Source organism: Triticum urartu, chromosome 6A, assembly GCF_056163025.1.
Source record: "Triticum urartu cultivar PI428250 chromosome 6A, HENAU_Tu73, whole genome shotgun sequence".
Taxonomy (NCBI): Eukaryota; Viridiplantae; Streptophyta; class Magnoliopsida; order Poales; family Poaceae; genus Triticum; species Triticum urartu.
Window position 1 is genome coordinate 506,552,663 of NC_141878.1, and position 25,490 is coordinate 506,578,152.

Here is a 25,490-nt window from a genome sequence, read left to right on the forward strand (position 1 = left end):
CCCACGTGCCGCCCTTGCTGTCGTGCCTAACAAACTTCTATTGCCGGCCCGCCTTAATGCTCGGCTCCCCGGGGCACCACGCGCCGGATGCCCCGCGGGATTCGACCCCTCGTGCCATGCAGTTCAGCGTGCTCGGATCGGATGCACATACCGATCGTCAAGTTGCAGCCGCGCGCGTAGATATCCGGGCGACGGGGACGGGACGCTGCTGCGAGGTCCCGAGATTGGGACTGAGATATATACGGCCGTGGCCCTCGTGGGGACTCGGGGAGATAAGAGGGGCGGCCGAGCCAAGCTAGGCCTTTTGCCTTTTGGGGTTCAATGGCGATTCGTCGTGGTCCTCTCGCCGAGTCGTGGCCTAATTAGTTGCCTCTCGTGGCGCGTCCTGACAGTGAGAGGCGCCCTCGTGGTTATGCCGGTATGGTCCTCACTAAGCCGCGCGCTGCTAGCTGATCAGGCTCGCGTACGTACGGCTCGTACTTGCAGCGGTGCAGATTCTCACACAACTGCTTATCGTTGCTAGGACGTCGGCCGGCCTCCGCCCGGTTGACGCTACATCCAAACCTCTGGTTTTTTACGGCATGAAAACGGATGGCTTTGGTATGAGTATTCATCCGAATGAGCCGAAAACAGCGGGGATTACGGGCCAAATCGTGCGAGTTTTTGTCCCCCTCGCGTCAAACTCCAAAGCACAACTGATGCGCGTACGTTGCCGTCGTCAGGGCTCACTTATCAGTAGTTATTATTGCACGCCCTTGGCCACAGGGAAGTGACCACTAGCTAGGTAGTGACCCGGAGATTTCATTGCCAGGAGAGGAACCTTACAGGTGCAAGCCACCAAATTGGCATATCCTGGTGGCGCGGGATTTGCTCGCCACGGCTCGGCTCACTCTGCCGAGTGACTCGTCCATCCATGCCTGTCTACCATAGGCCGTAGCGTCAAAGGGATGGCAAGAAGATGCCAAAATGACGGACGGTGCTTGAGGGCTACTGACGACCTTCTGGTAGGCCTAGAGAAGAGAATCGTTAGGACCCCGTCCCGTCCATGGTGTCATCTCTCCAACCCAACAGCGTGTGCGTGAATGGACGCACGGGTCGCGCATGGCCCGTGCGTGAGTGGACGTGGGGGAGTCGATACGCCAGAGGCAAGTTGCGATCGCCAAGAAGAATCCTGACTTGGAACGCACGAACGACCAGGCGCGCGCGGAGCCGAACGGGCTCGGCCACGGGCGTGGATGGCATTTTGTTCTTGTTCCCCTTGCACTGTTGTTTGATTCCCGCGGCTGCGTGCTCGCGTCCGGGCCGGGATTCGTGGGAGGAATGGAGGCTTCTGTGGGCGTGGAGACAAGATCAGCAAGGCCGACCCTTATCTTCTAGCTGGGGACTTTCTAATCGAGCTAGGCCCCTCCGCTTGATGCTCGGTGAGGCAACGAATCGAGCATCTGCGCTCAGATGGGAGGGGGCTGAGTGATGTTTTTTTAATGCAACCCCCCACTGAGAGAAGCTTCTGGATTAATGACAGGTGCACACACCTTCACTGACCACCGTACAAGGAACAACGTTTCTTCTTCTATAAAACCACTTTGTGGCTCCAACCAACTGAAACTACTGTGAAATTCCCAAGGGATTTCTGCAATGATGAACATTTCATTCGGAGGGTGGCTTTTCTCTCCCTCCCTCTGAGAAAAAGCGGCTTTGTGGCTTTTGTTTTTGAGATAAGTTTTTCTTAGATAATTCTTTTGTTTGTCTAAGAAAGTTCTCGAGTTCACAAACTTTGGCCCAACTTTCCAACAAAATAACATGCGGCTTAGTGGTGGTATTTGATTCTTTTAGGGGTTAGCGCTGGTATTTGAAAAAAAAAATAGTTGATAGGTGGCATTTGATTTTTTTGAGCGATAAACCAAGCTTTATTCAGCAAATTCCACAGAATATTTGATGAGTTGGGCAGAACCACAGTACCTCACCTTGCAGCCCATAGTTGCATGCACCTTGGCAAAAGCACTGGTCTGCCCTGGCTTGGCTTGGGGGAGGGGAGCTCCTATCTGCCGCTCTCTGCCGCAAATATCTCAAAGTACAGAGGTTCGCGAGGGTACCAGTTCAACTAGCCAACATTAATACTACAAGGCAGCGCTAACCCTCTAAGAACACACTCCAGCACGGCCCGGAATATTTTTGAAATTTCCATCGTCAAGCATTTTTTTGGAAAAAAGTGAATGTTTTACGAAACGGGACCACTTTTCAAATTTATTGCCAAATTAAAAAAATTCAAAAATTCCAAAGCGAACATTTTTTCAAAATAGGAACATTTTCTAAAATACCAAAAAATCCAATAGGAACATTTTTTGAAATTGGCAAACCATTTTTCCGACTCCAAAATAATTTTGAAAACATGAATATGTTTTGAAATTTCTGAAAAACTGCAATATTTTTCCTAATTCCCAAAAAATTATGAAGACACGAATATTTTTTTTCCAATTTGCAAAAAATTATTCAAAGGGACACATTTCTTAAAATCTTGAAAAAAATAAACATTTTAAAGAAAAATGTGACCAATTTTTCAAAACATGATTTTTTTTACTAAATTCCTGAAAAATATTGGATAAATGTGAATTTTTTAAATTTATGAACAATATTTGAAAAAACATGAAGGTTTTATAAAATTCAGAATGTTTTTTTAACATTTTTGAACAAATTTTAGAAAAGAAGAACATTTTTCAAACTCCCCCCAAAAAATTGAAGACTCAAACATTTTTTCAAATTTCTGAACAAATTTTAGAAAAGTGGAACATTTTTCAAATTGAAGACGCAAACGTTTTTTCAATTTACAAAAAAGTTTTACAACAGAAACATTTTATAGAATCTTGAAATAAAAGTTATGAAATGTTCAAGGAAAAATAATGAACAATTTTTTAAAACACAAATAATTTTGAAATTACTGAACAATATTTGAAAAATGCATATACTTTTTTGAATTTATGAACAATATTTGAAAATGAGAACATTTTTTGAAATTTGGAGCTTTAAAACTTGAACATTTTTATATGATCACCTGTTTTCTATATGAGCACCTGTTTTAACATCCCAGACCACTCGCCACTCTCCAGTGTGCGTTTGGTCGACAGTTTGCTTCAGCGAGCGGCGGATAAGATTTTCCTAGGGGGAGCTCCTATTTGGCATTTCAGGCGCTAGGGAAGCTCCATGTCGCCCAGGTGCCAACTATGGTGGTCCGGCCCTTGTAGATTTCACTTTTTTCCCCTAAGGAGTGATTTTCCTAGGGGGAGCTCCTATATTGCGTGAGATTAGTCATCTCTCTACTTATTTTCAGGATATTCGTTTTGTTCATGAGAATAGGAAGTTTAATTTTGAAGCGCATACTCTTGCGAAAGCTGCTGTTTCTTTGTCTAACGGGCGCCATGTGTGGCTTGTAACTACGCCCGATATCATTTGTATCCCTATGAACATTCAAATTTAATAAAGGCTACAGATGCTAAAAAAAGTGCATTTAGAAAAAAATCACAAAAACAAACGAAATCGTGAATTCAAAATAATTCACGGATTTTGAAAAAGTTCATGAATCCTGAAAAAGAGTTCATCAAATTTTTAAAAAAAGTTCATCAATTTTTTTTAAAAAAGTTCACCCATATTGAAAAAAAATATTGATGCAAAAAAAGGTTAATCGAGTTTGAAATATAAAGAGTTAATTTATTTTGGCAAAATGATGTGATTTGGCATGCTCAAAGGATATAAGTCGGTTTAGGGCCAGGATTAATTTCGAGAATTACAAAAGCAATATAAAATTGGGCGGGCTGCTACACGTCGGTCGATGGATCTTTTAAAAAAATCCGCCGCGTTATGAGTCGTCGAATCTGACGCAATCTAATGGGTGGATGTATTTCTCTACTTCGCAACAGAGATTTTGTTCCAGAAACATTTTCAACATTTGTTGTGTTCCGGACTTTTTTGCAACACATGTATTGTTGCAGACTTTTTTTGCAACAAATGTCTTATTCTGGAAAAAAATTTGCAACAAAGTTTTATTGTAGCTTTTATTTTGCAACATAAATAATGTTGCAGAATTTATGTTTCCCAATATTCACCTTTTTGCAACACAGGTATTGTTGCGAAAGTACTTTTGGAACACATGTGATGTTTTAGAAAAACTTACCGAGGACGCTGCAATCCAAATTCCTACCTGCATTGCCCAACATAAAAGATGTGATCGGCGTCATCGCACGACATAGTGCGTGGTGGACGCATACGTAAAATACAATTCCTTCACAACCTCAAAAATATGTCCAGAAACAAGAATTGGATGGTGTGCTCACCATGAGCATGGGATCTTGAATAATTTTACATATCCAAGGTTCAGATGAGTCAAAGGATTTATGATAATTTTGTGAGAATTATTGTCAAGGCAAAAATACATGTTCCTTTACAACCTAAGGCAAAAGGATTATTACTTTAATAGGAAAATGAAGATTTAATTGGAATAGAAAGTGTGGTTGGGCTAGGATGGAGATGTGCTATGATATTTTTGCTTCTTCGCTTGAGATGTGCTATTCTTGCAATGTCATTTTATTTTGCTTTGTTTGCTTATTGAATAAAATACTTAAGATCTAAAAATTTTGAAATAAGAGAAAATCCTCACATAGCTACTTAATTATTTAACTACTCATTTGATCTTCACTTAATTATTTGTCATTTATTATTGTGCTTCACACATATCCTAAGAGTAAATTGTTGAATGAATTGAATATCATAAAGTTGAAATTATATGTGCCTCATATACTTGTATCATATCTAATAATAATTTCACATTGGGTTTATAAAGTAAAATCTATTGAAGTTTGACAATCACAATATTGGTCATACAAGCAATTCATGAATGATTAGAGAATTTTCACATACAAATATATTATCTTGGACATCTTTTATGATTGTGAATACACATTAATTATTTTCAAACTTGAGCAAATTAGTTGAAGCTGGACAAGGAATACAACATAATGAGTTATGGTTGGGTATACTTGCGTCGAAGTTATATAGTTATGGATTCTCCAACATGTGGTGCTTGTTTAGAATCTTTTGGTAGCCAAAGCTTCTGTACTAAGAGAGAATACTGCTTGTGCATTCAAAATCCTTGAGCCAAGTTTTTTCCATGAGTGTCCACCATATATACCTATATACGGTATTACCCTGCTGTTCCAAGTAATTTTGCATGTGCCATCTCTAAGTCTTCAAATAAACATCTATTTTGTGTGTCTGTACCGCTCATGGAGTGACATGGGGTGGTCAGTATCTTCCATGCTAAGCGGGTTATTCTCACGATGAGTGTTTATTCGCCTGTCATTGCACGAGAGAGGCTGGTAATCATGATGCCCAGTGTAGTAATCAAAATAAAAAAATAAAATGAAACAAGCTCCCCCAGAAAGTTGATTGTATGGAGGACACCCGAGGATTTGGCTAGCCATGGTTTGTGTTTGAATGGTTGAGGGGGATTGAGAACTCTATATCATTTTTTGGTACTAACCTATTGACATAGTGCCAAGTGACCGTTCCTGTTTTTTCTGTGTTTTTTACATTCTAGAAAATCAATATCAGACGGAGTCCAAATGCCACGAAACTTTACGGAGAATTTTTATGGGCCAGAAGGAACACAATGGGCCCTGGTTGCGCCTGGGGGGTGCCCCGAGGGGCGCACAACCCACCAGGGCGCGCCAGGAGGCCCAGGCGCGCCCTGGTGGGTTGTGCCCACCTCGGGTGCCCTCCGGACCGCCTCTTTGCTCTATAAATACCCCCAAAATCCCAGAACCCTAGGGGAGTTGACGAAATATTTATCCAGCCATCGCGGAGTCCAGAACCACCAGATCCAATCTAGACACCATCTCGGATGGGGTTCACCACCTCCATTGGAGCCTCTCCGATGATGCGTGATTAGTTCTTTGTAGACCTTCGGGTCCGTAGTTAGTAGCTAGATGGCTTCATCTCTCTCTTGATTCTCAATACAATGGTCTTTTGGAGATCCATATGATGTAACTCTTTTGCGGTGTGTTTGTTGGGATCCGATGAACTTTGAGTTTATGATCAGATCTATCTTTTTATATTCACGAAAGTTATTTGAGTTTCTTTGATCTCTTATATGCATGATTGCTTATAGCCTCATATTTCTTCTCCGATATTTGGGTTTTGTTTGGCCAACTTGATCTATTTATCTTGCAGTGGGAAGAGGTGCTTTGTAGTGGGTTCAATCTTACGGTGCTTGATCCCAGTGACAGAAAGGGAAACGACACGTATGTATCGTTGCTACTAAGGATAAAACGATGGGGTCTATCTCTACATAAATAGATCATGTCTACATCATTTCATCGTTCTTATTGCATTACTCTGTTTCTCCATGAACTTAATACACTAGATGCATACTGGATAGCGGTCGATGTGTGGAGTAATAGTAGTAGATGAAGGCAAGAGTCGGTCTACTAATCTTGGAAGTGATGCCTATATAATGATCATTGCCTGGATATCATCATAATTATTTTAAGTTCTATCAATTGCCCAACAGTAATTTGTTCACCCACCTTTGCTATTTTTCTCGAGAGAAGCCACTAGTGAAACCTACGGCCCTCGGGTCTTCTTTCTCATTATTTGCCTTTGCGATATACTTTTCTCTTGCTTTTATTTTCAGATCTACTAAACCAAAAACCCCAAAATACCTTGCTGCAATTTATCCTTATTTATTTTATTTAGCGTTCGATCTATCAATTTACTACAAATTTATCTCACGTCTGTTTGCCACTTGAGGCGTTGTACCCCGAAAGGGATTGAGAGCCCCTTTAACACGTCGGGTTGCGAGGATTTGTTATCTGTGTGCAGGGGTTGTTTACGTTGTGTTTCTTGGTTCTCCTACTGGTACAATAACCTTGGTTTCATATCCGAGGAAAATACCTACCGTTGTTGTGCTGCATCAACCCTTCCTCTTTGGGGAAATACCGACGTAGCTTCAAGCGACATTAGCAAGCATCATGTGGTGGGGAAAGATCCAATCACATATATCCATTCAAGTATATTTGATCATGAACTATTATTGTTAACAATTATCTTTATGATAAATAAGTTAAGAGGCGAAACATTAAGCCCCTATCTTTCTCTATGTCCGATGGACAGTGCATCAATAGGTTAGTCCCAAGAAATGATATAAAGTTGCTATAAAATGATTGTAAAACATCCAAGAATGATAATATAACAACATGAATACTTCATAAATTATAGATACGTTGGAGACGTATCAGTATTCAACTTATGGATTATTGTGACATTGGGGTAATCTATGCATAGGGGTTGATACATGTTTTCGTCCTTCTTTCTCTGGTAGAAACCTTAGGGCACTCTTTGAAGTTCTTTGTGTTGGATTGAATATTGTGAATCTGAAGTTGTTTGATGCATATCAAATAATCAACTCAGGGATACTTGTGGTGACATTGAAGTATCTTGGTGACATTAGAGTTGGTTGATGTGTATCATATGGTGTTATTTTAGTACGAACTCTAGGGCTATTCGTGACACTTATAGGGATGGCTCAATAGATTGATCAGAAGAGGTAAAATTGAGGTGGTTTCGTACCCTACAACATTTTTATGTTCTCCGCTAGATAAGAACTTTGGAGTGATTCTTTGTCATGCGTTGAGGGATTGTTATATGATTCAATAATGCTAGCACCGCTGAGAGATTGCACTAGTGAAAGTATGAACCCTAGGCCTTGTTTCTAAACATTGCAATATTGTTTGTGCTCGCTTTTGCTACTTACTACCTTGTTGTTTTTATATTTTCAAATTACAAAAACATATATCTACTATCCATACTACACCTGTATCACCATCTCTTCGCCGAACTAGTGCACCTATACAATTTGCCATTGTATTGGGAGTGTTGGGGACGCAAGAGATTTCTTGTAGTTGATTGCAGGGTTGTTTGAGAGAGACTATCTTCATCCTATGCCTCCCACGGGTTGATAAACCTTAGGTCATCCGCTTGAGGGAAAATTGCTACTTGATGACCCACAAGTATAGGGGATCTATCGTCCTTTCGATAAGTAAGAGTGTCGAACCCAACGAGGAGTAGAAGGAAATGATAAGCGGTTTCCAGCAAGGTATTCCTTGCAAGTACTGAAATAAGTGGTAACAGATAGTTTTGTAATAGGATAATTGGTAGCGAGCAACAAGTAACAAAAGTAAATAAAGTGCATCAAGGTGGCCCAATCCTTTTGTATCAAAGGACAAGCCTGGACAAACTCTTATATGATGTAAAGCGCTCCCGAGGACACATGGGAATATCTTCAAGCTAGTTTTCATCACGTTCATATGATTCGCGTTCGGTACTTTGATAATTTGGTATGTGGGTGGACCGGTGCTTGGGTGCTGCCCTTACTTGGACAATCATCCCACTTATGATTAACCTCTATTGCAAGCATCCGCAAATACAACAAAAGTATTAAGGTAAAACTAACCATAGCATGAAACATATGGATCCAAATCAGCCCCTTACAAAGCAACGCATAAACTAGGGTTTAAGCTTCTGTCACTCTAGCAACCCATCATCTACTTATTACTTTCCAATGCCTTCCTCTAGGCCCAAATAATGGTGAAGTGTCATGTAGTCGACGTTCACATAACACCACTAGAGGAGAGACAACATACATCTCATCAAAATATCGAACGAATACCAAATTCACATGACTACTAATAGCAGGACTTCTCTCATGTCCTCAGGAACAAACGTAACTACTCACAAAGCATATTCATGTTCATAATCAGAGGAGTATTAATGTGCATATAGGATCTGAACATATAATCTTCCACCAATTAAACCAACTAGCATCAACTACAAGGAGTAATTAACACTACTAGCAACCCACAGGTACCAATCCCGGACTTGGAGACAAGAATTGGATACAAGAGATGAACTAGGGTTTTGAGAGGAGATGGTGCTGGTGAAGATGTTGATGGAGATTGCCCTCTCCCGATGAGAGGAGCGTTGGTGATGACGATGGTGATGATTTCCCCTTCCCGAAGGGAAGTTTCCCCGGCAGAACAGCTCTGCCAGAGCCCTAGATTGGTTCCGCCTCGTGGCGGCGGAGTTTCATCCGAGAAGATGGCTTATGATTTTTTTCCCATCGAAAGACTCCATATTGTAGAAGATGGCCACCGGAGGGCCACCAGGGGGCCCACGAGGGAGGGGGCGCGCCCAGGGGGGTAGGGCGCGCCCCCACCCTCGTGGGAAGGGTGTGGCCCCCCTGGTGAGGTTCTTGCGCTCAGTATTTTTTATATATTTGGAAAACATCATCCATGAAGTTTCAGGATTTTTGGAGCTGTGCAGAATAGGTCTCTAATATTTGCTCCTTTTCCAGCCCAGAATCCCAACTGCCGACAGTCTCCCTCTTTATGTAAACCTTGTAAAATAAGAGAGAATAGGCATAAGTATTGTGACATAATGTGTAATAATAGCCCATAGTGCAATAAATATTGATATAAAAGCATGATGCAAAATGGACGTATCAACTCCCCCAAGCTTAGACCTCGCTTGTCCTCAAGCGAAAAGCCGAAATCGAAAAATATGTCCACAGGTTTAGAGATAGAGGTGTCGATAAAAATAAAATACGGACATGAGGGCATCATGATCATTCTTAGAACAACAACTTACATAATTCTTTGTCATATAATATCTGATGCTAGAGTAATAATTCAATCACAATATCAAGTAGTAATCGTAAACTTCATTGAAAACTAACAAACTACAATCTCAGTCATTGAAGCAATTGCAATTTATCATAACATAGGAAAGAGTCAATGTATAAGAGCTTTTCAGCAAGTCCACATACTCAACTATCATATAATCTTTCACAATTGCTGACACTCACGCAATACTTATGGGTATGGAGTTTTAATCGGACACAGAGAAAGATAAGGGCTTATAGTTTTGCCTCACAACGTTTTACCTCAAGGGTAATGTCAACAGTAATAGTTCATGAAAACTCACATCCAATTAGCCATATATACCAAGATCTTTCCAACATATTGTGCTTGCCAAAGGATAAAATGTAAAAAGGAAGGGTGAAGATCACCATGACTCTTATGCAATGTAGGAGATAAAAGTAAAAGATAGGCCCTTCGCAGAGGGAAGCAGTGGTTGTCATGCGCTTTTATGGGTTGGATGCACAAAATCTTAATGCGAAAGAACGTAACTTTATATTGCCACTTGTGATATGGACCTTTATTATGCAGTCTGTCGCTTTTATTACTTCCATATCACACGATCGTATAAAGCTTATTTCATCCACACCAATCAATCACACATATTTAGAGAGCAATTTTTATTGCTTGCACCGATGACAACTTACTTGATGGATCTTACTCAATCCATAGGTAGGTATGATGGACTCTTATGGCAAAACTGGTTTAAGGGTATTTGGAAGCACAAGTAGTATCTCTACTTGGTGCAATGAATTTGGCTAGCATGAGGGGGAAAGGCGAGCTCATCATGTTGGAAGATCCAAGACAATATAATTTATCTCAGATGTAAGAAAACATAACCCATTACGTTGTCTTCCTTGTCCAATGTCAACTCTTTAGCATGTCATATTTTAATGAGTGCTCACAATCATAAGAGATGTCCAAGATAGTATATTTATATGTGAAGACCTCTCTTTCTTTATTACTTCCTATTAATTGCAACGATGACCAAAACTGTGTTTATCAACCCTCAATAACTTTTATTCATCATACTCTTTCTATGTGAGCTCATTACTCTCCATAAGACTCATATGATCTCTTTGTTTCTTTTTATTTCTTTCTCTTTTCTTTTATTCCTTTAGGATCATGGTAAAATAATCAAGCCCTTGACTCAACACTAATCTTTATTATATAGCTCACGGACTCGATTACATAGAAGGATAATAAAGCAAAACTCACAACTAGATCATACTAAGAACTTTTATTCTACTAGATCAAGATATTACCTAAAGGATCGAACTAAGAAAAAAGGTAAAGATAAATGTGATGGTGATACGATACCGGGGCACTCCCCCAATCTTGGCAGTTGCCAAGTGGAGTGCCCATACCCATGTGATTATGTCTCCTTTGTTGGTGAAGAAGGTGGGGATGTCGATGATGGATAGTCGCACATTGAGCGTAGGAGGTCTTCTAACTTGCGGATAATGCCCTTGAGTGCGATGATATGCTCCTTCAACAAAATATTTTCACGTGTGAGATACTTATTTTGTATACGAGCTAACTCAATCATCTTGAAAGCTTCGATTTCTGTTGGGGTAAGAAGATTGTGATCCAGTTGAAGGGTGTTTTCTGTTGCCGGAACTTGGTCCTCCATGGCCTTCTTGATCCCTTCATCCTTGTTGATCTCCATGGGTTCTTCTCTCTTCAGCTCTATCTTCATTAGCCAAGCATTGTTGCCCTCATGGTTGGAGGAGGAGGGAGACGACATAGTGCCTCGCCTTGACAACCCTGACAGAAAGCAGCTCGAAACAAAGACAAGAGATATTTGCATGATACGGAGGTCAAAACCTCCGGGAGATTATATAATGAATTTTTACTGACCAAAATACGTAACGTGTAAGAAAAAGGAGTCCGGAGAGCACACGAGGTGCCCACGAGGTAGGGGGGCGCCCCCAGTAGGGTAGGGCGCGCCCTCCACCCTTGTGGAGGCCTCGTGTCCTTTCCGGACTGCTTCTTATTTTTCTATTTTTTAAATATTCCAAAACGGAGAAATATTGCCTTAAAAATTGTTTTGGAGTCGGTTTACTTACCGTACCACATACCTATTCCTTTTCGGAGTCTGAAACGTTCTGGAAAGTGTCCCTTATGTATTCCTCCGGGGTTACGGTTTCAATAACATTGGTTTCAGCATTTATAGGATTACCTGAGATATAATGTTTAATTCTTTGACCGTTCACCACCTTCGGATTTGTGCCTTCGAAGTTGTTGATTTTTATGGCACCGGAACGATAAACCTCCTCGATAACGTAAGGACCTTCCCATTTAGAGAGAAGTTTTCATGTGAAAAATCTTAAACAAGAGTTGTATAGCAATACATAATCACCAACATTAAACTCACACTTTTGTATTCTTTTGTCATGCCATCTTTTAACTTTTTCTTTAAACAACTTGGCATTTTCGTAGGCTTGGGTTCTCCATTCATCGAGTGAGCTAATATCAAATAACCTCTTTTCACCGGCAAGTTTAAAATCATAATTAAGTTCTTTAATAGCCCAATAAGCCTTGTGCTCTAGTTCGAGAGGTAAGTGACATGCTTTTCCATAGACCATTTTATACGGAGACATACCCATAGGATTTTTATATGCAGTTCTATAGACCCATAATGCATCATCAAGTTTCTTGGACCAATTCTTTCTAGACCTATTAACAGTCTTTTGCAAAATTAATTTGAGCTCTCTATTACTCAATTCTACTTGACCACTAGACTGAGGGTGATAAGGAGATGCAATTCTATGATTAACATCATATTCAGCAAGCATTTTACGGAAAGCACCATGAATAAAATGTGAATTACCATCAGTCATTAAATATCTAGGGACTCCAAATCTTGGAAAAATAACTTCTTTAAGCATTTTAATAGAAGTGTTATGATCAGCACTACTAGTTGGAATAGCTTCTACCCACTTAGTAACGTAATCAACAGCAACTAAAATATGTGTATATCCATTAGAGGAAGGAAAAGGTCCCATATAGTCAAAGCCCCAAACATCAAATGGTTCAATAACAAGTGAATAATTCACAGGCATTTCTTGACGTCTACTATTATTACCAATTCTTTGACATTCATCACAAGATAAGACAAACTTACGGGCATCCTTGAAGAGAGTAGGCCAATAAAAACCAGATTGCGGTACCTTATGTGCAGTCCTATCTCCAGCATGGTGTCCTTCATAAGCTTCGGAGTGACACTTGCGTAGGATTTGTTCTTGTTCATTCTCAGGTACATAACGTCTAATAACACTATCTACTCCTTTATAAATATGTGGGTCATCTCAAAAGTAATGCCTCAAATCATAGAAGAACTTTTTCTTTTGCTGGTATGTGAAACTAGGTGGTATAAACTTAGCAACAATGTAATTAGCATAATCAGCATACCATGGAGCAGTATGAGAGGCATTTATGACATTTAATTGCTCATCAGGGAAGCTATCATCAATAGGTAGTGGGTCATCAAGCACAATTTCTAACCTAGAAAAGTTGTCTGCAACGGGGTTCTCAGCTCCTTTTCTATCAACAATATGCAAATCAAATTCTTGTAGCAAGAGAACCCATCTAATAAGTCTAGGTTTAACATCTTTCTTTTCCATGAGATATTTAATAGCAGTGTGATCAGTGTGAATAGTTACTTTAGAATCAACAATATAAGGTCTAAACTTATCACAAGCAAATACAACTGCTAAGAATTCTTTTTCAGTAATAGCATAATTTCTTTGAGCATTGTCTAGAGTTTTACTAGAATATTGAATAACATTTAGTTTCTTATCAACTCTTTGTCCTAGAACAGCACCTACAGCATAATCACTAGCATCACACATAATTTCAAAGGGTAAATTCCAATCAGGTGGCTGAACAATAGGTGCAGAAATCAATGCTTTCTTAAGTATTTCAAATGCTTCTACACAATCATCATCAAAGACAAATGGTATATCTTTTTGTAATAAATTAATCAGAGGCCGAGAGATTTTTGAGAAGTCCTTAATGAACCTCCTATAAAAACCGGCATGACCAAGGAAACTTCTTATACCTTTGATGTCCTTGGGACATGGCATCTTTTCAATAGCATCAACCTTGGCTTTATCAACTTCAATACCTCTTTCAGAAACTTTATGCCTCAAGACAATACCTTCATTAACCATAAAGTGGCACTTTTCCCAATTCAAGACAAGATTAGTTTCTTCACATCTCTGCAAAACTCGATCAAGGTTGCTCAAGCAGTCATCAAAAGAAGATCCATAGACGGAAAAGCCGTCCATGAAAACCTCACAAATTTTTTCACAAAAGTCAAAGAATATAGCCATCATGCACCTTTGAAAGGTAGCAGGTGCATTACATAACCCAAAAGGCATACGTCTATAAGCAAAAGTACCAAAAGGGCATGTAAAAGCAGTCTTTGATTGATCTTTGGCTGACACAGGTATTTGAGAGAAACCAGAATAACCATCTAGAAAGCAAAAATGTGTATGTTTGGACAATCTTTCTAGCATTTGATCAATAAAAGGTAAGGGGTAATGATCTTTTTTAGTAGCCTTATTTAATTTGCGGAAATCAATTACCATCCTATAACCTGTAATAATTCTTTGAGGAATCAATTCATCTTTATCATTAGGAACAACAGTAATACCTCCCTTCTTAGGGACACAATGGACAGGGCTTACCCACTGACTATCAGCAACGGGATAAATTGTACCTGCCTCAAGGAGCTTTAGTATCTCCTTTCTTACCACTTCTTTCATTTTAGGATTCGGCCGGCGTTGATGATCACGAACTGGTTTAGCATCTTCTTCCAAATTAATTTTATGTTGACATAGAGTGGGACTAATGCCCTTAAGATCATCAAGAGTATACCCAATAGCAACATGGTGCTTCTTCAGAGTTTTCAATAATCTCTCTTCTTGATGTTCTGGAAGGTTAACACTAATAATAACAGGATATATCTTTTTCTCATCAAGATAAGCATATTTAAGAGTATCAGGTAACTATTTAAGCTCAAACACTGGATCACCCTTGGGTGGGGGAGGATCCCCTAGGATTTCAACAGGTAATTTTTTTTCCAGCATAGGTTCCTATTTAAAGAATACTTCATCTAATTCCTTTCTTTCGTTCATAAACATATCGTTTTCATGGTCTAGCAAATATTGTTCTAAAGGTTCACTAGGAGGTACGACAATAGAAGCAAGACCCATAATTTCATCCTTACTAGGTAATTCTTCTTCACGGTGTTGTCTACTAAATTTAGAAAAATTAAATTCATGAGTCATATCATCTAAACCAATAGTAACAACATCTCTTTTGCAATCTATGGTAGCATTAACGGTATTTAAGAAGGGTCTACCAAATATAATGGGACAAAAGCTATCTTGTGGGGAACCAAGAACAAGAAAATCAACAGGATATTTAGTTTTCCCACACAAGACTTCAACATCTATAACAATTCCCATTGGTGAAATAGTATCTCTATTGGCAAGTTTAATTGTGACATCAATATCTTCCATCTCATCAGGTGCAATATCATGCATAACTTCTTTGTATAAGGAATAAGGTATTGCACTAGCACTAGCACCCATATCACATAAGTCATGATAACAATGATCTCCTATTTTAATAGAAATAACAGGCATGCCTACTACAGGTCTAGGTTTATCTTTATCACGAGGTTTAGCAATTCTAGCAGTTTCATTACAGAAATAAATAACATGCCCATCAATATTATCAGACAAGAGATCTTTAATAATAGCAATATTAGGTTCAACTTTAACTTGCTCAGGAGGTGTACATGTTTTAATTGCTTTTACAAACCACAGTTGAAGCTTTAGCATGATCCTTGATCCTAATAGGGAAAGGTGGTTTCTCAACATACGAAGTAGGAACAATAGGATCATTATAAGTGATAGTCTTTTCTTCAACCTTAATAGGTGCAGCTACTTTTACTTCTATGGGAGGATGATATTTAAACCACTTCTCCTTGGGGAGATCAACATAGGTAGCAAAAGATTCACAGAAAGAAGCTACTATCTCAGAGTCAAGTCCATATTTAGTGCTAAATTTATGAAAAACATCGGTATCCATAAAAAGATTTAACACAATCAAAACTAGGTGTCTACCTGACTCCTTACCATTGTCGTGGTCCCAATCTTCAGAGTTGCGTTTAATTCTTTCCAATAAATCCCATTTGAATTCAATAGTCTTCATCATAAAAGAGCCAACACAAGAAGTATCAAGCATGGTGCGATTGTTACCAGAAAGCCGAGCATAAATTTTTTGAATAATCATTTCTCTTGAGAGCTCATGATTGGGGCATGAATATAACATTGATTTAAGCCTCCCCCAAGCTTGAGCGATGCTTTCTCCTTTGCGAGGCCAAAAATTATATATATAATTGCGATCACGATGAACAAGATGTATAGGATAAAACTTCTGATGAAATTCCAATTTCAATCGTTTGTAATTCTAAGACCTCATATCATCACATAGCCTATACCATGTCGATGCGTCTCACCTCAAAGATAAGGGAAAGACCTTCTTCTTAACAACATCTCCGGGTACACCTGCAAGGTTAAATAATCCACAAACTTGATCCACATATATCAGATGTACATCAGGATGTTTTGTTCCGTCTCCTAGAAAAGGATTAGCTAGCAGTTTTTCTATCATACCCAAAGGAACTTCAAAGCAAGCATTTTCATTTTCATTTTCAGTAGGTTGAGGAGCAACTCTTTGCTCTACTGGTCGGGGTGAAGATACCCCGGGACAAGCCCCTCAGAGGATTACCTTCCATGGTAACAAGTGACAGTAAATTTCAGCACACTATATAAATTTTTCCTTACCAAATTCCACCTACCAAAGGCGCTTCACTCCCCAACAACGGCGCCAGAAAAGAGTCTTGATGACCCACAAGTATAGGGGATCTATCGTAGTCCTTTCGATAAGTAAGAGTGTCGAACCCAACGAGGAGCAGAAGGAAATGATAAGCAGTTTCCAGCAAGGTATTCTCTGCAAGTACTAAAATAAGTGGTAACAGATAGTTTTGTAATAGGATAATTAGTAGCGAGCAACAAGTAACAAAAGTAAATAAAGTGCATCAAGGTGGCCCAATCCTTTTGTAGCAAAGGACAAGCCTGGAAAAACTCTTATATGATGTAAAGCGCTCCCGAGGACACATGGGAATATCTTCAAGCTAGTTTTCATCACGTTCATATGATTCGCGTTCGGTACTTTGATAATTTGGTATGTGGGTGGACCGGTGCTTGGGTGCTGCCCTTACTTGGACAAGCATCCCACTTATGATTAACCTCTATTGCAAGCATCCGCAAATACAACAAAAGTATTAAGGTAAACCTAACCATAGCATGAAACATATGGATCCAAATCAGCCCCTTACAAAGCAACGCATAAACTAGGGTTTAAGCTTCTGTCACTCTAGCAACCCATCATCTACTTATTACTTTCCAATGCCTTCCTCTAGGCCCAAATAATGGTGAAGTGTCATGTAGTCGACGTTCACATAACACCACTAGAGGAGAGACAACATACATCTCATCAAAATATCGAACGAATACCAAATTCACATGACTACTAATAGCAGGACTTCTCTCATGTCCTCAGGAACAAACGTAACTACTCACAAAGCATATTCATGTTCATAATCAGAGGAGTATTAATGTGCATATAGGATCTGAACATATAATCTTCCACCAATTAAACCAACTAGCATCAACTACAAGGAGTAATTAACACTACTAGCAACCCACAGGTACCAATCCCGGACTTGGAGACAAGAATTGGATACAAGAGATGAACTAGGGTTTTGAGAGGAGATGGTGCTGGTGAAGATGTTGATGGAGATTGCCCTCTCCCGATGAGAGGAGCGTTGGTGATGACGATGGCGATGATTTCCCCCTCCCGGAGGGAAGTTTCCCTGGCAGAACAGCTCCGCCAGAGCCCTAGGTTGGTTCCGCCAAGGTTCCGCCTCGTGGCGGCGGAGTTTCGTCCGAGAAGATGGCTTATGGATTTTTTCCCATCGAAAGACTCCATATAGCAGAAGATGGCCACCGGAGGGCCACCAAGGGGCCCACGAGGTAGGAGAGCGCGCCCAGGGGGGTAGGGCGCACCCCCACCCTAGTGGGAAGGGTGTGGCCCCCCTGGTGAGGTTCTTGCGCTCAGTATTTTTTTATATTTGGAAAACATCATCCGTGAAGTTTTAGGACTTTTGGAGCTGTGCAAAATAGGTCTCTAATATTTGCTCCTTTTCCAGCCCAAAATCCCAGCTGCTGGCATTCTCCCTCTTTATGTAAACCTTGTAAAATAAGAGAGAATAGGCATAAGTATTGTGACATAATGTGTAATAATAGCCCATAATGCAAATAAATATTGATATAAAAGCATGATGCAAAATGGACGTATCACTATTGTCCTACAAAACTCTGGGCTTGGAGCCCCAACACGAGTCTACAAGAATAGGCTGTGTAGTAGACATCACAAAGTCATGTGTGTATGGCCAGACTACGATTGATGCGTCACACTGAGAGGGACCTAAGAATATCTCTCCATCATAGGAGGAGCAAATCCCACTCTCGAGCTATCCGGTCACTTGTCAAACTTTCCGACGAACCTGTAAGTTATCGTTATGATCACTGTGTTATAGGTGACGTTTGAGCAACCCCAAAGCCCATCGCACGGTAAGAAGTGACTACGATACTCTCATGGTCTAAGGAGCAAAATCACATGTTAACACTTCATGTTATTACAATTGAATACAGATGATATTAATTCATTTCACAACAAACAAGTTTGGGTTGATTCAATACGATTGTTCTTCCAACGTCATAATCTCAAAGTTGTTTTAGGACTATCGTTTAACACTTTAAATGATATCCTAAGATCCAGAAAACGTGATCACCAACAACACTTGAGCTAGTCCTAGAGGCAAGACTAGGGACCTTTTATTTAACCATTTATTATTCCACACATGCATATGAGTTTTTCACTGAATCACATATTCCAGGATCATAGTAGTTATAACATAAAATATAAACTCTATAATTATGAATATGGAAATATAACAATACAAATATTATTGCCTCTAGGGCATATTTCCAACACTTGACGCTTGTCATTTGAGAGCAACCCCATCCTCTGACGACTTTGAGAGAATCACAAGTGAGGAAAAACCCAACCATAGCCAAAGTGATTGAGTATCACTGAAGAGATTGGTCTGTGTGATCCAACACATGTTACCGTTGAAGACTGTCATTCTTCCAGACAGTTAGGCGTCATGTTCTAAGCACCCAAGAGTCATTGTGGTGTGTTGGTGAACAAGTCTATGAAGGTTTTGGAAGTCTAAGACTTGCCACGAGTGATTGGGCGAGGTCTAAGTGACATTGGCTCAAGAGGAATATGATAAGGACTAAGTGTCCTCTGAGTTCATCTCAGCCGCCTCAACCAGACATACAGTTGATACATAACTAGAATTGGTCTACCAAATTGATGTGCCTTCACCGAGCCTACCTGGTTTCAAATTCCCCACCTTACCTCTACGTCATTCCGCTGCTGAAGAATTTATGATCTACCTTCTGAAGAATTTAAACTGAAGACTTTCATCATATTGTTTTTCATTTCTTCAGTTCATCTTCCTCACGCTTGTACGCTTGTATGATCGCATGTTCTTCATCCATATTTATCTTGTATGCATGCTTTCCATTACTGTGATGAATTAGTTGCCTTGCGTTTATATTTGTTCACTCTTATCTTCGTCAAATTCATTCGAGTTTGACGAATTTCTAAAAATCTCCCATTCACCCCCCTTTGGGAGTAAACATGCGCTTTCACATGGGTAGCGCTTTCCCGCTAGCCCATGAGTTCCCGGATGACTATGGCCTAGAAGAAGAAGATGAAGTGGACATTGAGGGGGAGCCTTTGTTTGACGACGAGCTCACCTCCAAAGCCAATCCAAAAAGAAGCGCCAAAGCATTCGGACGAAGGCATACACAAAGGATGAGGACAAACTCCTTCGTGAATGTTGGAGGGACATTGGACAATACCTCAAGATTGGTGCCGAGCAAAAGGTATCAACCTTTTGGCTAAGAGTTCATCGCCAATTTCATGAACACAAGAAGTTCGCGATGTACAAGATGGAGAGGAAGCGTGGGTGGGTATCCCTCTCGAAGTGTTGGATGGTCATACAACAAGAGTGCAACAAGTTTTGTGCCACCCTTGGGAGCATCGAGGGTCGTCCGTTGAGTGTCCTCAGCATCAAAGACATGGTATACATTTCTCCACCTTTGTTTCATGCTTGTATGTCCAATGCCCATATGCATTCATATCTTCATTTGTAGACATTTCAAGCTTTTGAAGCTTTCAAGTCCCAACATGGGAACAACCCGTTCACTCTCACCCATTGTTGGATGGTCATAAAAGGTGATGAGAAATTCAAGGAGCAATATGCGGCCCTCATGAAGAATGGAGGGGAGAAAGCCGCCGAGGAGCATGGTGAGGGAGAGAAGCTGTGGCCGCGGGGAAAGACCAACTCCCAGAGAGAGGACAAGCGTGATGCAGCATCATTTGCCTTGCAAGCAACTTTGGAAGGCATGATGACCCAAAAGGATAAGGAAGGAGCGCGTTGGCAAGACAAAGAAGAGCAAATGAAGGCTTAGATGGAGATAAAAAGGAAGAAGCTCGAGATGGAGGCGAAGATGCAAGCGAAGAAGCTTGATATGGAGGCTGGGATGCAAGCGAAGATGCTCAAGATCGAGGCTACCAAAGCCAAGACCAAAGCAAAAGAAGTGAAGCTCGCTTGCATGGTGAAGGGGTGGAGATCATGAAGGTGGACTTGAGCCGGTGTCCCTGAGGAAGGGGCCTTGGTTCGAGAAGATGCAAGCCGACATGCTCAAGCTTGATGACTGATCTATGACAAAGATTTTTTATACCGGCAAGTGTGACGGCATGACCATGACCGAGAAAGGGGTGGTTGAACTCCAACCCATTTTTGTGTGCTGCATGTGTGCCAACCGTTGGTAAGTGCGCCAGTATGAACTTTGTGATGTTTTTTTAGGCTAGCATGTATGTCGGCCATTGGCATGGCCGCCGACGAGAACTCTGAGCGATGGCCACATGATCTCTGGCGATCTCTGGCCGTGGGCCCTTTCTAACTTTAAATTGTTCCAAGCGTGAACAAGAATTAAGTGCACCGCTCCAACATAGGCGGACAACGAGCGGGCAACCGACCTAAATGGATAAAAAACAGACGAAGTACACGTCCATTTAGGTCAGCGCGTTGGAGTTACTGTTAGCACTGAACGTGGGTAGCAGTCTAGTAGTACTTCGACTAGAAAGGATTGCCATTTAGAAAGAAAGAAAAACCAGAAAGGATTGCCCCTAATTATCACAGCTATAAGAGGGAGGATTCGCAAAATATCCAATATCTTCCCACTTCTCAAGCAACACCGAGTTGTCAATCAAAAGAAAAAGAAAAACCAAGACCCACACCGACGTCAGCGAAGTCGACGGCGGTGAGTCGACACCGAACCTTGTAGAATTTCCCAAGCGCGATGGATCTCTGGGAGAGGGCGCGGTCCTTCGCCGGCGAGGCGGCGAAGCGGTCGCAGGAGCTGTCGCTGGAGGCGGCCAAGCGGTCGTCGGTGCTGGTGTCGGAGACGGCCAAGAAGTCCAAGGAGATCTTCTCGGAGACCGCCATCAAGTCCCGCGAGATGGCCGCGGAGGCGACCAAGCAGGCCGACCTCCTCGCCGGCCAGATCATGCACCTCGCCTCGGACATCCCCGTCCCCTCCATCCCGCCCATCCCCGCGATCTCGCCCCTCCCCTCCGCGGCCGAGTCGGAGCCCGACGCCGCCGAGCTCGAGCGCTACGGCATCACCGAAGACCTCCGCGCGTTCGTCAACGGCATGACCATAAGCACGTTCCGCGACTTCCCCTTGCAAGGTGCGGTTCACTCATGGTTGGGTTTAGGGGATTCGAGGCACTGGATTGACTGATGATAAGATTTGTGTTGCACAGATGAGCCGGAGATGTCTGATGTGCCCACGGTGTCGAATGTGCGTCAGGATCTGAACGAATGGCAGGCTAGGCACGCCACTCTCGTCCTCTCGGCCGTCAAGGTTTTGTCTCGATTAACCATTTCAGTCAATGGGGGTTTAATGCATGTATGTCCATGGGAGATTGGGTTTATGTGGCTCGATGTATGGCCTGTCGGTGAATGCACGTATGAACAGACACACATACTTCTGTGTTTGCTTCCAAATCTGATTAGATGTGTATATTGAGATCAGAAAAGGGTGAAAACTATGTTTTTAGTTTCAAATAATTTAGAGTATTAGAGTGATTGTTATTCTGGACAATAGATTGATTTTTGATTGGTGTGACGGTTAGAGGCTTAGAGCTAACTGAATAACTAGTACATTACCGACTTATCAACACTCGGGGAATTTCAATGGTATTTGTGTTTCCTACTTTGCATGAATCAGAATGTACTAGATAAAATGGTTTGCCATGACCTTGTCTTCTTTAGGATTATAGTTCAATAAGATCTCTGTTCTGTCATTTGTTGCTACAAGTTTACTGCTGGTCCAGATCGCTGAGGCTCTGTTGGGCTATTAATTTATTATCCTGTTAACCTGCATACTAGTTTTTTGTGTTGAGTCTCTAATTTTGTATTTTGGCGAAATTTTATTCACCAGCGCTATCTTATGTTCAGGAAATTTCAAAGTTCAGATATGAGCTGTGCCCAAGATACATGAAAGAGCGTAAATTCTGGCGAGTTTATTTCTTGCTAGTAAACAACTATGTAACCCCGTAAGTCTTCTACTCTTCTTGCTTCATGTTGGCTCATGCTATGTAAATCCTAATACACATTGTGGTCATTGGTCAACACGGGCCAAACTTCTGCATCATACGTTTGTCTTAACAGAATGGATTCTACATTGCCACATTTGCCACCTATAGGTAGTTTGGACTGATTATTTCTTCAGAATACACACAATAGATATTCTGCCAGAATTATTTGTTCAAATTTTGTTGTGTCCAATTCAACCTGTAGGATCTTGCATATTGGAATTTGAACAATCTTTTTATTTCTAGAATCTGGATGGTTTGTGATTTATCCTTGGTCTTGCACTTGTTGAAGGAACTAAAAAATATATATTCTGATTATTTAGTCTGTGAAATTCCACGATTCAGTTACCCAATGGAACACTTGTATATGATAAATGAATTATGTTACAAGCAGTGATTTTTTGTTTTTTTGCCACTATTTTGGGCTTATAACAAACTTGACTTGCCTCATGAAACCAGGGTCGATGTTTTTCTAGTTGAGCTAAAAATGGTTTGCTTTCCAAGTGCTATAATGCTACATGTGTTAGTTTGAACATAATTTTCTTGCACACTAGGCACTAGTGTTGATCCTCTATAGCTTATTGACTTGAAATGTAACCCACATAGTTACGAAACCAAATATTTTGAGGAGCTGAAAGTGAAAGCCGAGGAGGAAAAAATGGTTGCCCAGAAGGAAATATCACAGACCTCACAAGCTACAACTTCAGAAGAGAAAGACACGAAGGTGCCAAGCAAGACATCTACCTCATCAAATCGAGAGCAGGATCTGGATGTATTTCTTCTTGGAGATCTAGGCAGTGATGATGAGGGTCCTGGTACGCTATTCATTTACCTGCACCCTGATCCTATCCAATTAATTGCTACATGTTGCTGCATTTCTTGTATGTGATTTATTTTTTGTGTCGTCACTTGCAGATGCTGGCGATGATGATGAGCTAGACGATGACTTTGATAAGATAGATGGTGCCTCAGTAAGTACACCTGCTTCCTGTAAAATAGATACCGTCACTAGCCAGTTTATAAGATGGTATTGGTCTAGTGTTTCATACCCATGGAATGCAGTTTTGATGTGCGGTAACCGTATTGGACAAGACATTGTACATTTGGAATTCCTTGTTCTAGTGCTACTACCAATGTGAGGCGTGGTGATCATTCTATAGCCTTTACACGTTTCTTGTTCTGCTGTGATGTACTGTACAAGAAAAGCATTTGCAGGTGACACCACATATCTTTGACTTCCAGATTAGTGCTCGACCCTTAGTGGGGGCATGAATCTACTGCTTTAACAGCTGGAAGCTTAGTGCTCTACCACTAGGCTACTTAGGTGTCTCTTGAGATGTTGTGTATCACTTGCGTGTGTGTTTGACATGCTTGAGGCATATAAGATATTGCCGTTACATCTGTATGGTTGATGCTAACATCAGCTCCGTGCTTCTGCAGGGCTTAGAGAGTGACGGTGACGAGGATAAGAAGGCAGAAAATGCGAAGGAGTTGCTCTGATCATACGTGACGCCTTCCCAAGTCTACACAGATGGCGCTAGCGCGCAGCTACCGAGTCCCAGCTGCGGCTGTACATTGGAATGTTTGCATCTTTGCCGTGTCCCGTTGAAGCAAATGCTATTCTTGTTGCGATTGAAGTCTAGAAAACTGGTACCCCTGCTCTGGCGTTCCTTTTTGTTTCTACTAGGGTGTTCTCTATTCTTCCTACACTGTTATATTCCTCAGAGTGCGGTGAACTAAAATTAAGCCCGGATTGACTTCTCATGTGAAATAAGATTCCATTTTTATTCTGCACGGAGGGCGATCCTCGTCGTCTAAGTGACCATAGTGTGTTTTGTTCGAATCGAAAGGGTCTGTAAAACTTCCATCAAAAACTCTCAAGTATGAAGCGCATTCCCTAGTTTCCCAAAGAAAATCTTCATCAAAATGCGTTGGCAAAAACTGACGGACTAGAAAACGAATTATTTTGTGGAGAAAGATACTTGAGTGCGTGATGTTTGCGCCAAATTTGAGTTTCGACATTACATAAAATTCAGCCCTGTGAGGGAGTTTGATTTACAATCGTGAAGAGACTATTGATTTTTCTGGGTGGGCAACCACGTTGCCCCGACGACTACAATTAGGTTTGAACTATTTGAGATTAGGTATGAAGGGTCGGCCATGACGAGCCAACCCTATTGAGTCCCACAAATTATGTCGGCCATATGTCTTGATAGCCATACAGCACCCATCAGCTAAGGATGGACGTGGCATACATAGCCAACCGACCCTTTTTGAGTTGCAGCCGTCCCATTCCCCTCCTACTTGTACCCCTCCCCTGCCCGCGCCACTCGCTCCCTCCCCGATGTGGGATTATTCAGCAGCGCGCGGCGCCTCCGCCGCGCGGCGCGAGCATCCCAGCGCGGTCGGGCGAGTATGGGCCGACCTCTTTCCAAAGGCTGGCCAGCAGCCCATAGCCCAAAGCTTGTTCCTTAGGCCGGCCGCACGATATTTCTTCTCGAAAAAAATGGAAGGACGGCCCACGATATGCTTCCTGTCGCGAAAATCACGCCGCGCATGGGTGAAAATTTTCAGCGAGCGCGTCGCAGAGTACAGTGTACACCACGCACTGTTTCTCTCTTTTAAAAATGAAGAGAAGCGGTACAGACAGGCACAGCTTCTGCAGAGTAGGGCGTGAAACTACTCTGTCTCGTACTACACTGTTCGTCTGTACCTCTCGTTCACGTGCACGTTGAGATTTTGGAACGGCTGAATCCTGAATGGTCCCAGGGCTCTGCGCACCCTTGGACAAAAGACTCAGCAAGTGTGGACAGCTCGTGAGTGTTCTACTGGTACGAGAAGATGATTAGAGGAAAAAAGGGGCCC

At 41.4% G+C, this 25,490-nt stretch overlaps 1 protein-coding gene and 1 non-coding gene across 2 annotated transcripts; one reads left to right on the plus strand and one right to left on the minus strand.

The window, feature by feature from the left end:
- The first annotated feature begins 21,204 nt into the window (after nucleotides 1-21,204).
- On the plus strand, nucleotides 21,205-24,415 carry LOC125514461 (uncharacterized). Its single transcript, XM_048679804.2, has 6 exons — nucleotides 21,205-21,716; nucleotides 21,792-21,892; nucleotides 22,489-22,586; nucleotides 23,232-23,440; nucleotides 23,541-23,596; nucleotides 24,066-24,415. Exons 1-6 carry the CDS (start codon nucleotides 21,326-21,328, stop codon nucleotides 24,123-24,125), a joined length of 915 nt encoding a protein of 304 aa, XP_048535761.1. The 5' UTR covers nucleotides 21,205-21,325; the 3' UTR covers nucleotides 24,126-24,415.
- A 357-nt stretch (nucleotides 24,416-24,772) lies between these two features.
- Nucleotides 24,773-24,900, minus strand: LOC125517797 (U11 spliceosomal RNA). The gene has a single exon (XR_007287805.1). It is a non-coding gene; the product is annotated as a U11 spliceosomal RNA (small nuclear RNA).
- Between the last annotated feature and the right edge of the window lie 590 nt (nucleotides 24,901-25,490).

Bases quoted from the DNA above. Each gene is read 5' to 3' on its own strand.
- LOC125514461 (XM_048679804.2), top strand. From the start codon at position 21,326: ATGGATCTCTGGGAGAGGGCGCGGTCCTTCGCCGGCGAGGCGGCGAAG. The intron at 23,441-23,540 runs GTACGCTATTCA...CGTCACTTGCAG, and splicing joins CAGTGATGATGAGGGTCCTG to ATGCTGGCGATGATGATGAG. The intron at 23,597-24,065 runs GTAAGTACACCT...GTGCTTCTGCAG, and splicing joins ATAAGATAGATGGTGCCTCA to GGCTTAGAGAGTGACGGTGA.